This window comes from Rattus norvegicus, chromosome 1 (genome assembly GCF_021556685.1).
Source record: "Rattus norvegicus strain SHRSP/BbbUtx chromosome 1, alternate assembly SHRSP_T2T, whole genome shotgun sequence".
NCBI lineage: Eukaryota > Metazoa > Chordata > Mammalia > Rodentia > Muridae > Rattus > Rattus norvegicus.
This window is the reverse complement of record NC_141534.1, coordinates 210,401,328-210,413,711: the sequence shown is the minus strand read 5'-3', so window position 1 is coordinate 210,413,711 and position 12,384 is coordinate 210,401,328. Positions and strand designations below refer to the sequence as shown.

At 54.0% G+C, this 12,384-nt stretch overlaps 1 protein-coding gene across 1 annotated transcript; it reads left to right on the top strand.

Moving 5' to 3' along the window:
- Window positions 1-507: 507 nt before the first annotated feature.
- Window positions 508-12,384, top strand: Ctsd (cathepsin D). Its single transcript, NM_134334.3, has 9 exons — window positions 508-686; window positions 2,811-2,970; window positions 4,851-4,974; window positions 5,565-5,683; window positions 7,217-7,434; window positions 10,767-10,889; window positions 11,138-11,282; window positions 11,374-11,472; window positions 11,563-12,384. Exons 1-9 carry the CDS (start codon window positions 619-621, stop codon window positions 11,728-11,730), a joined length of 1,224 nt encoding a protein of 407 aa, NP_599161.2. The 5' UTR covers window positions 508-618; the 3' UTR covers window positions 11,731-12,384.

The following is a 12,384-nucleotide window of genomic DNA, read 5'->3' as shown; positions in this document are numbered from 1 at the left end:
TACATTTTGAATTTTATTGCTACATTATGAATTTGCATGCTAGGTGTTCCAGCTTAAGCAAAAAGGGTATCTCTCTGGGGAGATGAGTAGGTAGTGCTTTGAAGAGGTTGGAGAATGCTGGTCCAAGAGTCCATAGAGGCTCCTGGGAATCTCTCAAGGAGGAACAGAGCTGAGAGCAAAGGGTTGAGTTTAAGCTGATACCTAGGAAAGGGTCAGGGCCCAATCAGACAAAGACCACATCCTGGTAGTGGTAACCCCAATTATGCAAGAACACAGATCAGGGAGGGGCGAAGCTGAGAGCCGGGTCTGTCCCAATGGAAGCTTCCGGGCCTGCCAAGTCTTTCTTCCCCCACGTGACTCGCATCCAGAAATTCTCTAGTCTCAGGAAAGTCAGCGGGCGCGTTCCCGAGCGCCGTGCGTAGGCCCAGAGTAGGGCACGCCTGCGCTAGGGCAGTGTTGGAGGCGGGTCCGGATCGCTCCGCCCCTCGCCCGCGTCTCACGTGACCCGTTGAGGGGCAAACAAGCGGATCAGCTGACTCCGCCGGACTGCGGTGTCATCCTGCCTATAAGCCGGCGACCTCTGGCATTAAGCTTTGCTCTCTTCGGGCCGTCGCGACCATGCAGACCCCCGGCGTCTTGCTGCTCATTCTCGGCCTCCTGGCTGCGTCCTCCTCCGCGCTTATCAGGTGAGGACCGGCTCTGGGTTCGGAGATGCAGGGCGCGTCACCTGGAGTCCCGCGTGCTCCGGCCGTGCTGGAATGCACCTGTGCACCCAGCACAGCCTTCCGCAGGGTCCCACAGACTATGGGGCGAGAGACTCAAAATGCAGGGGTCTGGGTCCATGACTTCTATGGTCGAACAGGAGGGGACAGTAGGTGCCCACAAGTGGGTCTGGGTCCAGCCTCCCATAGGGCGGTGGGGGTGGGCGTGGGGGGCTTCTGAGGAGCAGTGCTGCTTCATGGGTAGGATTCTAATGAATACCAACCCAGCTGTGAAAGTCGGAAGACCTAGTAGGCCCTTGTCCCCCCCAGAACCTCGGCAGGCCTTTCCTTTTAAGGGACTCAGGTTGACAGCTGTGCACTGGTGCATAGTCTCCGAAGTTTACTCAAAGATGGTCCCCTTGTCTTGGGTGGTGAATCTCTCTCCTCCTCCCTCCTGAGTTACACAAGTCCCAGAGAGAGAAGGTATGGAGTGGCCCAATTCAAATACCTTGGGCCTGAGGTCTGCCCCACTGGGAACCAGGCCCTTCTTAGGTCTGTGGACGAGGCTTTTGTGCTGGATGAGGCCTTTGTGGTAGGCTGTGTGTTTTCCCACTCTGTGATGGAGTTCCTATTCATGGCTGGTGGATGAGGCCATAAGCTTTTAGAGTAGAGCTGGCTCGGCCGGCTGGGCACCAGGGTTGGATTGGAAGGAGCACAGCCTGTAGGCTGCAAGCCGGGGCTGGGTAGCCTCCGTGGAGCCATTGTAGGCAGTGGCCTAGGCTCGATCCTGCCCTGGTCTTGCCTGCCCTACCCTCAGGCTTCCCTTCTCTGGGAGAGGTGGTGTTGGTAGTGGTACAAGGAACTCCAGGATCCCGGGGAATAGGCACCAGAAACAAAGCCGTGCTCTTAACGATTGTTGGCATGTTTCCTGACCTTTGCAGGGCGTGTGCTTCCCCCAAGCCCCAGGCCTCTTCCAGCCCACTACTCTTAGGCAAGAACCCTATCTTTCAGGAGCATGCACTGAGCATGCCAGGAAAGGTCAGCTGTGACCTTGGATACAAATCCCTGGGCAGAGAAGTTTCATCAAGTGATTACAGATTCAGGCCAGCTCTCCTTGGGAGCAGGAGCAAACTGGGGGTGCAGAGGTGACCTGGAGGACAGGGCAGAGACCCCTCTCCCTCTGCTAACTAATGATGGAGTCCCCTATTTAGACCTGCATCAGGGCTGCAAGAAGCATATGTGGGCCTTGAGTATGTGTGGTGGTGGTAGAACATGTAGGTTTCTTGGGTGAAGAGTGCTGGATCTTGTGCAGCAGGGATGGCTAGGGAGAGCATGGGGACTTGGTGTTGAAGTTTCATGGGTGGTTAGGGGAAGAACCTCTAGAGAGTGTCCAGGATGATACCTCACGGCAAGCCTGGTGGTGGTGGTTGGTGGGCCTCCTTTTTGTAGAGTCCAGATAGGAACTGATGTGGCTAAGGGCCAGGTTCAGTGGATTAACCCGTGAGTTCTGTGTGCACCTTGCTTTGGATGCACCTGCTTCTCCTCCTCCTCCTCCCCCTCCTCCTTCCCCTCCCTCTTCCTCCTCTGCCTCTTCCTGGTATAGGATTGGGTTCACCAGGGCACTGGATACAAGTGCCTAGCCACACCCTAAACAGAACCCACTAGCCAGGGAAGACTAGAGTAGGCAGAGGAGAGGAGCTGGGGCCCAGTATGTGCTGTTTGTTTCACTCTGGAACGACTGAGAACCACCTGACTGGGATGTGGTTGGTTAGGGAAAGGGGTGGGCCCACTAGCCTATCCTTGGACACGAGGAGCGAGCTTCTGTGACTGAACTGAGGAGTCTGTGGTAGTGATAGGATATCCGTAGCTGATTTGGTGGGCCGGTGGGCCTATGGCTTCAGGGCAGGAGTTTGTTACATGTTGTGGCCATTTTGAGATATTTAATTGGACATAATTTGCTAGAGGCACTGAGGTATGTACAGGCCTGGCTGGCAGTCATTCTGTATTAAGAGGGCTGCCCTGGACCAGCCTGGAGTATCCTGAGGTGGGAGGTTGGAGGACACAGCAGTCAAAGTTGGGTGCTAACATACCTTTATCCCATCTTGACAGAATCCCCCTGCGCAAGTTCACATCCATCCGTCGGACTATGACGGAAGTGGGAGGCTCTGTGGAAGACCTGATCCTTAAAGGTCCCATAACCAAGTACTCCATGCAGTCATCTCCTAGGACCAAGGAGCCAGTGTCAGAGTTACTAAAAAACTACCTGGATGTGAGTGGAGTTGTATTTTGGGGGTCTTGCTTGGGGGGGGGGGTGAGTATGGGAGGGGCCAGCTCCCTTGGCTCAGTAGCCAGTTCTTTATGGAAGGAGCACCTTCTCCGGAGGGTGGGCTTCCAGGTTCAGCCATGCCACTCCTTGCTTACCAGCTCCTCATTCCTGCCATCCTAGAATCCTTGCCCCTCTGCCTGGCCAGGCCTGCTCAGGCTAAAGGATGGGTTAGGGTGGCATTGCTTGGTATTTGCAGAAGGCTCTTCCTGGGTCTGAGATTTTTTTCCTTTGTTTTGTCAGTGGTACTAGGACTGAGCCTAGGGCCTCCTATAGGATGGGCAAATGCTTGGCGACATATCCAGTCCTGCCCTCTCTAACCCCACATTGTCTTGAATATAGACTTTTCAGCTCAGCTACTGCTGGTGATAAGTCTCATCCTTAGGACTGTCCCATGGTGATGGAGTGACCTAGAATCAAACCAAGTCTGGCCTGAGCCTGCCCCAGGGCTGAGTTGTGGGAGCCTGGGAGAGCATTACTGGACCTATACAGGTCTAACTTGTAGACCTGTCGGTGTCCTATGAGAGACTTATGATCCTCTTCAAGATTAGCCATGCTCCCTGCTTTTTTCAGTGCCTCCCTCCCTCCCCCTTTCTCTGGGCTTGACTAGGGCCTTGTACACATTAGGCAATTGCTCTACCACTGTATTCTGTAGCCACCCCCTTTTCTTGTTTTTGAGCCAGCCTTGAACCTACAACAATCAATCCTCCTAACTTGGCCTCCTGAATGGTTGAGATTACAGGTCTGGCTCAGCGGCCCACTCTCCTCTAAGGGAATATAGGCCCCAGGAGAAACATTCTGCAAGTCACGAGGTGAGCTGGTCCCAGCTCTGTGGAAGGTTCTGGGCCAGAGGCTGGCATCTCTTATGTCCCTGCCCCCTAAGTCTTATAAGCCAAGGATGACTGCAGCCCTGGACTTTGTGGCCCACTGGGCTAAATTGGCAGTGCCTTCTGTCTTGTCTGACCCAATCTATGGCAGTGACAGGAAGCATGAGACCCAGGCTTGTGACTGGCTGAGGAAGGTGGAAGGTCTGTCTGTCTGGGTCCAGCTGGTGGTTTCCTAGACACGCTCACACACTAGCAAAGTACAGCTTGCTGAGTAACAACCCCTCCCCCAACCACCCCACACACAGTTACTTCTCTTGGGTTTTCTGACACTCTGTTGTTAAATGGGATTGGACCCTGGGTCTTGTATCCACCAGTGGCTCAGACTTCTTCCTGGACAGAGAGAATATGAGTGACCCACAGCTACTAGGTGACAACTGGGCTTCCCCTTGGAGAGGTTTGGGAACCCCTGTGCTTGCCTAGCCCCTGGAGCTGGCAGCCCTGGTGGACTCTGCTGTCTGAGTGAATAAATGGGGAACCAAGGCCAGATTTCTCTGCTGTGATGAAGTGACCAAGTTGGGACAAGTACTGTTGTCCCCACGGTGCCCCTCTCATTTGTCCCATAGGACAGTCTCCAGTCTGAGGCTTGTGGAGGAGGGGCAGGCAGGAATTAAGGCCTTCAGTCGGGTGTGACACTCTCAAACAGCAGAGGGGCCGTCCTGGCTAGCTTTATCCATGGCCCAGTTCTTCCCCAGTCCCACAGTACAGTAGGTAAAGGGGCCGAGAGTTCAGCACTGGGTCTCAGGCTCACTCGCCTACAGTCTATTCTTTGGGAGTCCTACTCCCCGTTCAGGGTCTAATTGGAGATGCATGTACTGGCTGAGGCCTGGACCCTAGAAGCATTCCCTCCCTCAGCCTAGGCCTTTCAGAGTTTGTTTCCTATACAGCCAGAGCCCTGTCAGGTACCTCCTCTCACCTTGATGAACATTGTTTCTTCCCCAGGCCCAGTACTATGGTGAGATCGGCATTGGGACTCCCCCACAGTGTTTCACAGTCGTCTTTGACACTGGCTCCTCTAACCTGTGGGTCCCCTCCATTCATTGCAAGCTGCTGGACATAGCCTGCTGTGAGTCTCCCTGCTACCCTCTCTCTCGGGACCCTTGAGCATGCCTCGCTCTGGCGTGCTCTGGCTCTGCTATTGTATACTCTCAGCCATGCTTAGTGGCCTTGGAACAATGAGGGTGACAGAGGCTCTCCTGTGAGGATCTGTGAGCAGCTAATATCTACTTCCCTCTCTGGGGAGAGGGGTTCTAGCTCCATCTCTTTGAAGAGCTGGCATATAGGTGAGGCTGTGGGAGGCAGGTTGGGCCTCAGATGCCTGGATATAGACCACCTCCTGGATAGGTTTTTCCTACCTGTCCAGTACATCAAACAGGCTCTGCTCCTCTGTTCTGCCCTGAGGTACCCACTTACCTGGTCTTGTCAGCTGCAGCCTTGGTAGAGAACCTGGGGATCTTGCTGGTCAAGGATTGAACAAGGGCTGGGCAGCCTGTAAGGCCAAGGCCGAGGCTTCATATATATAGCCCACGGGCCACGGGGTCCTCAGTGTGGGCATGGGTCATGCTATAGGCCCAATGGGAGAGGTAGCCTGAGCTGCTGGCCCCAAAGCACCCCCGGGAGGCAGGCAGACTAACAGGAAGACCTGTTCCCTTACAGGGGTCCACCACAAGTACAACAGTGACAAGTCCAGCACCTATGTGAAGAATGGCACATCCTTCGACATCCACTACGGCTCAGGTAGCCTCTCTGGGTACCTGAGCCAGGACACTGTGTCGGTGAGTCCCTGGGGGCCTGTCCTTGGAGCTCAGAGGCCCCATCATGGCTTGTGAGCAACTGCTGCTGAGGGGAGAGGGCATGGTGTCACTAGCCCAACTCCAACAGCCTAAGATGACTGCTGAATTTGGATGACTGTGGCAGTGCTGGGTGATAGGGAACAAAGGCCCTGGAGCAGGAGAACCCAGCTTGCCAAGTAGTGAGGAAGCAAATGGGAAGGACACGGGAGTGGGCAGCCTTAATGTATCCAAACTGGAGGGACAGTCAAGCGTTCTCAGGGTTGGCAGAGTCAGAGTTGAAGCATAGAGTGTCAGCTAGTGGGGACTACCACGCTGAGGGGCTGCTGACACAGCCTGGTCAGTGAGCCACGAGCAGATCTGCTGCTGGTCTGCTGGTGTTGGCTTGGGAGGACTGTGCTGGATGCGTTAGATTTGAGGTGCTGGCAGGGTATCTGTTTTTCTTTTTTCAGTTTTTCAAAACGGGGTTTTTCTGTGTAGCCATGGCTGTCCTGGAAATGGCTCTGTAGACCAGGCTGGCCTCCAACTTGAAGAGCTCTGCCTGCCTCTGCCTCTCAAGTGCTGGGATTAAAGGTGTGTGCCACCACCACTCAGCTGCCCGCCTACTGTCTTAAGGATGGCCTTGAGGAAGGTCTGGGCCAAGGGGCCAGGCCTGGGATAGAAAAGGTCCTGAAGCCTGCTGAGGCTGAGATGGGTTGGGAAATCTTGTCTGTATTGGAACAAGTACTGTGAAGGAGCTAGGAGGGAGTGTGTCTGGACTAGGCTGGGCTCTTTGTCTGTAGGAAGGTCTTGTAGTTCGAGCCTTCTTCAAAGGAGAGGCCATTCATAGCACCAGGACAGCAGGGCTGCAGGGACTGAAGGACTATGTCAAGCAGTCCTTCCAAGATGGGACAGGAAGCTGCAAATCCTGTCAACTGGGCCCTGCCGCTTGTGACTAGGAGTCCAGCTAACATCCTGCTTACTTGGCCTTGGGTGGTGATACTCTGTACCTGTGAGATCAGAGCTCTTCCCTTTCCTTGTCTGTGGAGGGTTCCTTGTGGTACTTCTCAGGGGCCCTTCAGTGCACAGGATGTTAGCCACCTGCGTGAGCGTCTTCCGACACGTTCTCCGCAGCAGCTCTTTCCACTTCCTGCTCTGGTTCGAGCTGCAGTCTCAGCTTGGTGGGGCGGGCTGATGGCAGGCAGAGGGAGTGTGGCTTCAGGGTGACAGTTGTTGTGGGCTACCCAGCTGCTCAGGCTGCAGGCCTAGTGGCTTGTCCTCAGGTCCAAGGGCAAGAACTACACTGTCCTGGTAGATATAGATATGGAAAGGCATAGGCAAGGTGAGAGCTGAGGCAGAAGCACCTCCCTCCTGCTTCTCGTGCCTGGTTAACACGAAGTCCTCATAAGTCCCTCAGAGAGGAACCCTGTGTCCTTGTCTTCAGCTGTGTGGCTATGTCAAGCACTTCTGTACGAGTTCTGCTTTTTTGACTGTCCTGAGGGAGAATGTCAGCTGTGACGTATCTGCTCTGGCTTTCAGGTTCCATGTAAGTCAGACTTAGGAGGTATCAAGGTGGAGAAACAGATCTTTGGGGAAGCCACCAAGCAGCCTGGAGTCGTATTCATCGCAGCCAAGTTTGATGGCATCTTGGGCATGGGCTACCCTTTTATCTCTGTTAACAATGTGCTCCCGGTCTTCGACAACCTGATGAAACAGAAGCTGGTGGAAAAGAACATCTTCTCCTTCTACCTGAACAGGTGCAGTAGGAGAGGCGTGGCTCTCATCCTCCCTGGAGCTCAGCTCCAGGGTGAAAGATACAGCTGGGACTTGAGAGCCTGTGCTGAAGGCTTGGCCATGGCATCAGACCTAAGGGGATCGGGTAGGCAGGAGTTAGTTACTGTTACCTGCTTGGGAGAGAAAGCCATGTGCCAGGGACTTTAGCCAGGAGATGCTGGTTGCCTGGATCAGAGTCTCAGCTGCTGGGTCAGGACCCAGGCACTGGTAAGAGCAGATGTAGTCTCTGCTTGGGCTGCTAGTCGCTAGGAGAGACATGGGTATGAGCTTTGATCTGTGACACTCCTCTGGGGACAGGGTCCGGGAACCTTTCCTAGGGCAGAATCAGAAGTCACTGGGGAGGTCTGAGAGCCCTGGGTTATACATTGAGAGTGGCCTTGGGGGAGGGAGTTGTCTCTCCCTGAGAGATTGGGGACCTTTCTGTTAGCAGAGATCCTACACACACGCACACGGACATGTACACACCCACCCCCTTGCAGGGAGCTTCCAGCCTTCCAGTCTCCTGCCTCCTGCAAGCCTGTCCAACAGTCTTGTTCAGGAACTTCACAAGATGGGCAGCTGGGTATATGGGGCTCCTCTCTTGCTAGGTTTAGCTCCTGGGTGTGGGTGGGGTGTAAGTAGGTAGCCTCCTTCCTACTCCAAGTTGCGCTGCCGACCACACCCTCCTTCTCTGGGCTGACTTACTTGCATGTCTAGCAAGGGTAACCTCCATACTCTATTTGTAGGTCTGAACCCTAACCCTTATTGATGGGCACTGGCCCCGTGCCAGCCCAGAATCTTCTAGTTTTACTTTTCCCTGTCTATTTCTGTCCCTTGTTTAAATGGTGACTACCCAGTTCACTCTGGGCATAGTGGCTTCCCTAGAGGCAGGGGCATGGATCAGTGGACAGGGTCATTGACTTCTGGGCTCTGCTTCCTAGAGTAGGTGGGTGCCCCAAAGTTAGACAGGCTGGGCATAGCAGCACATGCTTTTAATCCCAACACTCAAGAGGCAGAAGCAGGAGGATCTCTGTGAGTTCAAGGACAGCCAGAGAACTACATCAAGAGACACTGTCTCAGAAAACAAAAACAAGTTGGCCAAGTCGAAGCCTGGAGACGTCTGTCTTATCTCAGTCCCATGGTGCCTTAGGGGCCCACAAATACCACTTGGCCTATAAGTCTTAAGTCTCTGTTCTAGGATCTCAATATACCCATCTTCCCTTGCTGGTGCCTGTCTTTTAGGAGGAGCCCTCCCAGGCTCAGCAACTAGGAATGGATGTGGTAGCTACAGCCTGGGCCCCAGGGTACTTACTGTGCCAGCTGGGTTTCAGGCTGGTGACCCAGAGGTGTGGCTACTGAGTAGGCGGGTGTAAAACCAGCAGAGTGATCAGGCAGTGTGGGTGGAACGTCGGCGAGAAGAGGAGAGGCAGGGCCGGTATCCATCGTGTTTCCACCTAGGATTTCAGAGGCAATGACAAGCCAAAGCCAGGCCAGGGTGGAGACTTGGGTAGGAGAACAGGGTGAGGCTTGGGGATCCACGGGCCAGGAGGAAGATGTGGAACCTGATTAGGAAGGCCTGGCAGGATGGCAACTTCCCTTTAACTTTGGGTAATTGTGCCCCAGAGTGATGCCTAGCCGGGTGACATTCATGTTCCCCGGACCCCCGAGGTTGGAGGGGACAAGCTTATACTTACTTGCTGACTGCCTGAGAGCACTCAGTGTTGTGGCTGTAGACTGCGCTCCCTGTGTTCTGTTTGAGGGTATGGTGGGCATTCCCATGAGACTAGAGGTGGGGGGAGTTGAGAGAAGGGTTTGGAGGAGAAAGAGTGATAGCAAGTGCTACATCCATGGCTGAAGCCTGCTCAGCCTCTCAGGACCATGGCCCTGGCTTCCTCTTAGAAGCCCGCCTTGAATTTTGCCAGGCAGAGAAGGCATCCCTGTTCTTCAGCTCCAGCCTGACTGAGCCTTGGCCTTGGCTACCAGTGACTGACCCTGAACACCTGCAGCCAGCATCCTGCAGAGAAGGGCCAGCTGTACCCAGCAGCTTATGTGGGACTGGGCTGGAAGCCCCTCCCTGGGGTGACAGGCTCCACTTTCCTCTTCTCTGTGAGTCTTCCTATACCTGTAGGATCAAGGTTGCTCAGCAGGGCAGCAGATGCAGAAACGGGAACTTAGCTTAGGATCTGAGCCCTAGGCTGGCTGAGCCCTAGGCTTATCTCTGGCCAGGCAGGGCAACATGAATGTGTCATGTCAGAAACATAAATGGGCATGTTTCTGTCTTTCAGCAGTGTTAGAATTTATTGAGTAACTCTAAATTCACATGCTAAATAAATGCATTTACTCCAATTTGCCAAGTAACCCCAAATTTACTTGGTAGCCAACCGTTGGTATCATGGATTTTTTTATTCTGATTTTTTTTTTAATGTGTGTCTGTGTGGGGGTATATTCGTGTGTGTGCAGTTGCCAGTGGAGGCCAGGAAGAGGGTGATGGATTCCCAGGAGCTGGGAAGTGAACTCAGTCCTCTGTAAGAGCAGCAAGCTCTCTTAGCCACTGAGCCGTCTCTCCAGCCAGTTATATTCAGATCTTAATTAAAAACACCAGCAGGTCACATGTTACCACCCTTCACACAATATTGCCTGTATATAGGGTCAGGTTCCAGACTAGCTAAGAAAGGGCTGCAGGGCCCAGGGAGGGTGTATAGAAATCAGAAGTAGAAAGCTGAAACAAACACAGGAAGAATAGGGAACCACAGAAGAAGTCAGTCACAGACACAGAAATGTCAGTCGCAGGTTTTGGTGACAGGGTCACTTTGGAAGTGCACTGAGTTCAAAGGCAGGAGAATCTGTTTGAGCCTACAGCCTGGGGACAGAACCAAGGGTTCTTTGCCAAGGAAAGAATTCCTGGATCAGGCTCATCAGTAGGCTTGCTGCGTTTCAGCCTTAGGTTGTCCCTTGGTAATCCCAGGTGAGGGGTTGTCACATCTGGTGTGACTGATAAGCTGGAGTTCACATAAGCTAGGATCCGATAGTCTCGGTTGTGGTTTATCAGTTCGTTTCTCCTGGTGTGCTGACAGTGGGGATTTGCTTGTGTAAATAAGATACAGAGCCATTCTTCCTGCTACTTATACTCAGGATGGAATGACTGAGGCTAAGGATGTCCCTTTCAGAGCAGGTCCATCTGTCCTCAACAGTTCCCCAGGTCTCTCCCCAGGGAAGCCCTTCTTGGTTATCCCACTTAACCCCCTTCCTCTGATTTCTGGCCCCTTGCTGACCCTTCTGAACTGTGGGTAGAGACTGACCACTTATTTCCTCCCAGGGACCCAACCGGGCAACCTGGAGGAGAACTAATGCTTGGCGGCACTGACTCCAGATACTACCACGGGGAGCTGTCCTACCTGAACGTCACCCGAAAGGCCTACTGGCAGGTGCACATGGACCAGTGAGTCATGGGTGTTGCTGGGAATGTTATGTTGGGGTGGCGTGCGGGAAGCCTGGGGCTCTATTTAGCCATCTCCTCATTTTGTAACCCTGAAACATTCAGGGTCCTGAATAAGTTGGTTGGTCCTGAGATAAAAAAGAAGCAGGTGTCTTCACAGGGGGGGTGGGGGTCTATACAAGCTGTGCACCATACTCACCTGTGACAGGGCGAGGTTATTAATACATCTTCCCCCACCCCCCTACTCCCAGGCTGGAGGTGGGCAGCGAGCTGACTCTGTGCAAGGGAGGCTGTGAGGCTATTGTGGACACAGGGACGTCTCTTCTGGTGGGGCCTGTGGACGAGGTGAAGGAACTACAGAAGGCCATTGGGGCAGTGCCTCTCATCCAGGGCGAGGTAAGCCACAGGCCTGTGTGGGCTGGCCAGCAGGCATAGGGGGTACCCGAGACCATACCTTCAATGCCATGTTCCCTCTTGTGTGTTTTAGTATATGATCCCTTGTGAGAAGGTGTCCAGCCTGCCCATTATCACCTTTAAGCTAGGAGGCCAAAACTATGAACTACACCCAGAGAAGTACATACTCAAGGTGAGTGGGTGTGGGCAGTGGCAGTGTGAATCCGGGACACCTTGAGTGAAATGGGGATCATGTGATCATGTGACCATTCTGGCCCTACAGGTATCGCAGGCTGGAAAGACGATCTGCCTGAGTGGCTTCATGGGGATGGACATACCCCCTCCCAGTGGGCCGCTCTGGATCCTGGGCGATGTCTTTATTGGCTGCTACTACACCGTGTTTGACAGAGAATACAATAGGGTCGGCTTTGCCAAGGCTGCCACACTCTAACTTGCTCCTTCTTCACTGTCAGGGAACTGGATCAGAGTCCAGTAGAGAAAGCCAGCCAGCCCCATCCCTCCACCTGCCCCACTCACACATATTCACACTCGCCTAGTGTTGCTGGGCCCTTGGGAGGCCTGGCTGGAGCTGGTCCAGCTGTTCTGTTCTGTGGTCCCTGTCCCTGGGTTCAGATTGCTGCCCTCCGCCTGTCTGAAGGAGGCCAAGGCCTACCCAGTACAAAAGGCTGCCTTTAAAGGCCCCTACTGGCTTGGTAGCTGCCGGGATGGATTGTCTTGTCCTGCTGCCCTTTGCTGCGTGGGCAGCACTCTGAAGCAGGCAAATGGGTCTTGGGATCCCTCCCAGAAACCTGCTCTGACCAGACCCTCAGGCAGCCTGGGGATGGCACCAAGCTCTACTGCCCCACTATCTCTGGCCTGGCAAAGGCCTGAAGGTGAGCAGAAGGAGCAAGAGGACAGAAGCAAAACTATATGAACCTGGGGGGGGTTACCTGGGACCTGACCCCACCCTCCTGGGAAGGCATGCTTCAGCCTGGGGCAGAGGTAGGATGGCTGACTGGTTTTGGCTGGCCTCTGCTGCCCTCATCCTGGGCTAGTCAGATGGGAGCCAAAGTTGATATACAAATAAAGTTGTTTTGGGCCTCTT

Bases quoted from the DNA above. Each gene is read 5' to 3' on its own strand.
- Ctsd (NM_134334.3), top strand. From the start codon at position 619: ATGCAGACCCCCGGCGTCTTGCTGCTCATTCTCGGCCTCCTGGCTGCG. The intron at 4,975-5,564 runs GTGAGTCTCCCT...GTTCCCTTACAG, and splicing joins GCTGCTGGACATAGCCTGCT to GGGTCCACCACAAGTACAAC. The intron at 10,890-11,137 runs GTGAGTCATGGG...CCCTACTCCCAG, and splicing joins TGGCAGGTGCACATGGACCA to GCTGGAGGTGGGCAGCGAGC.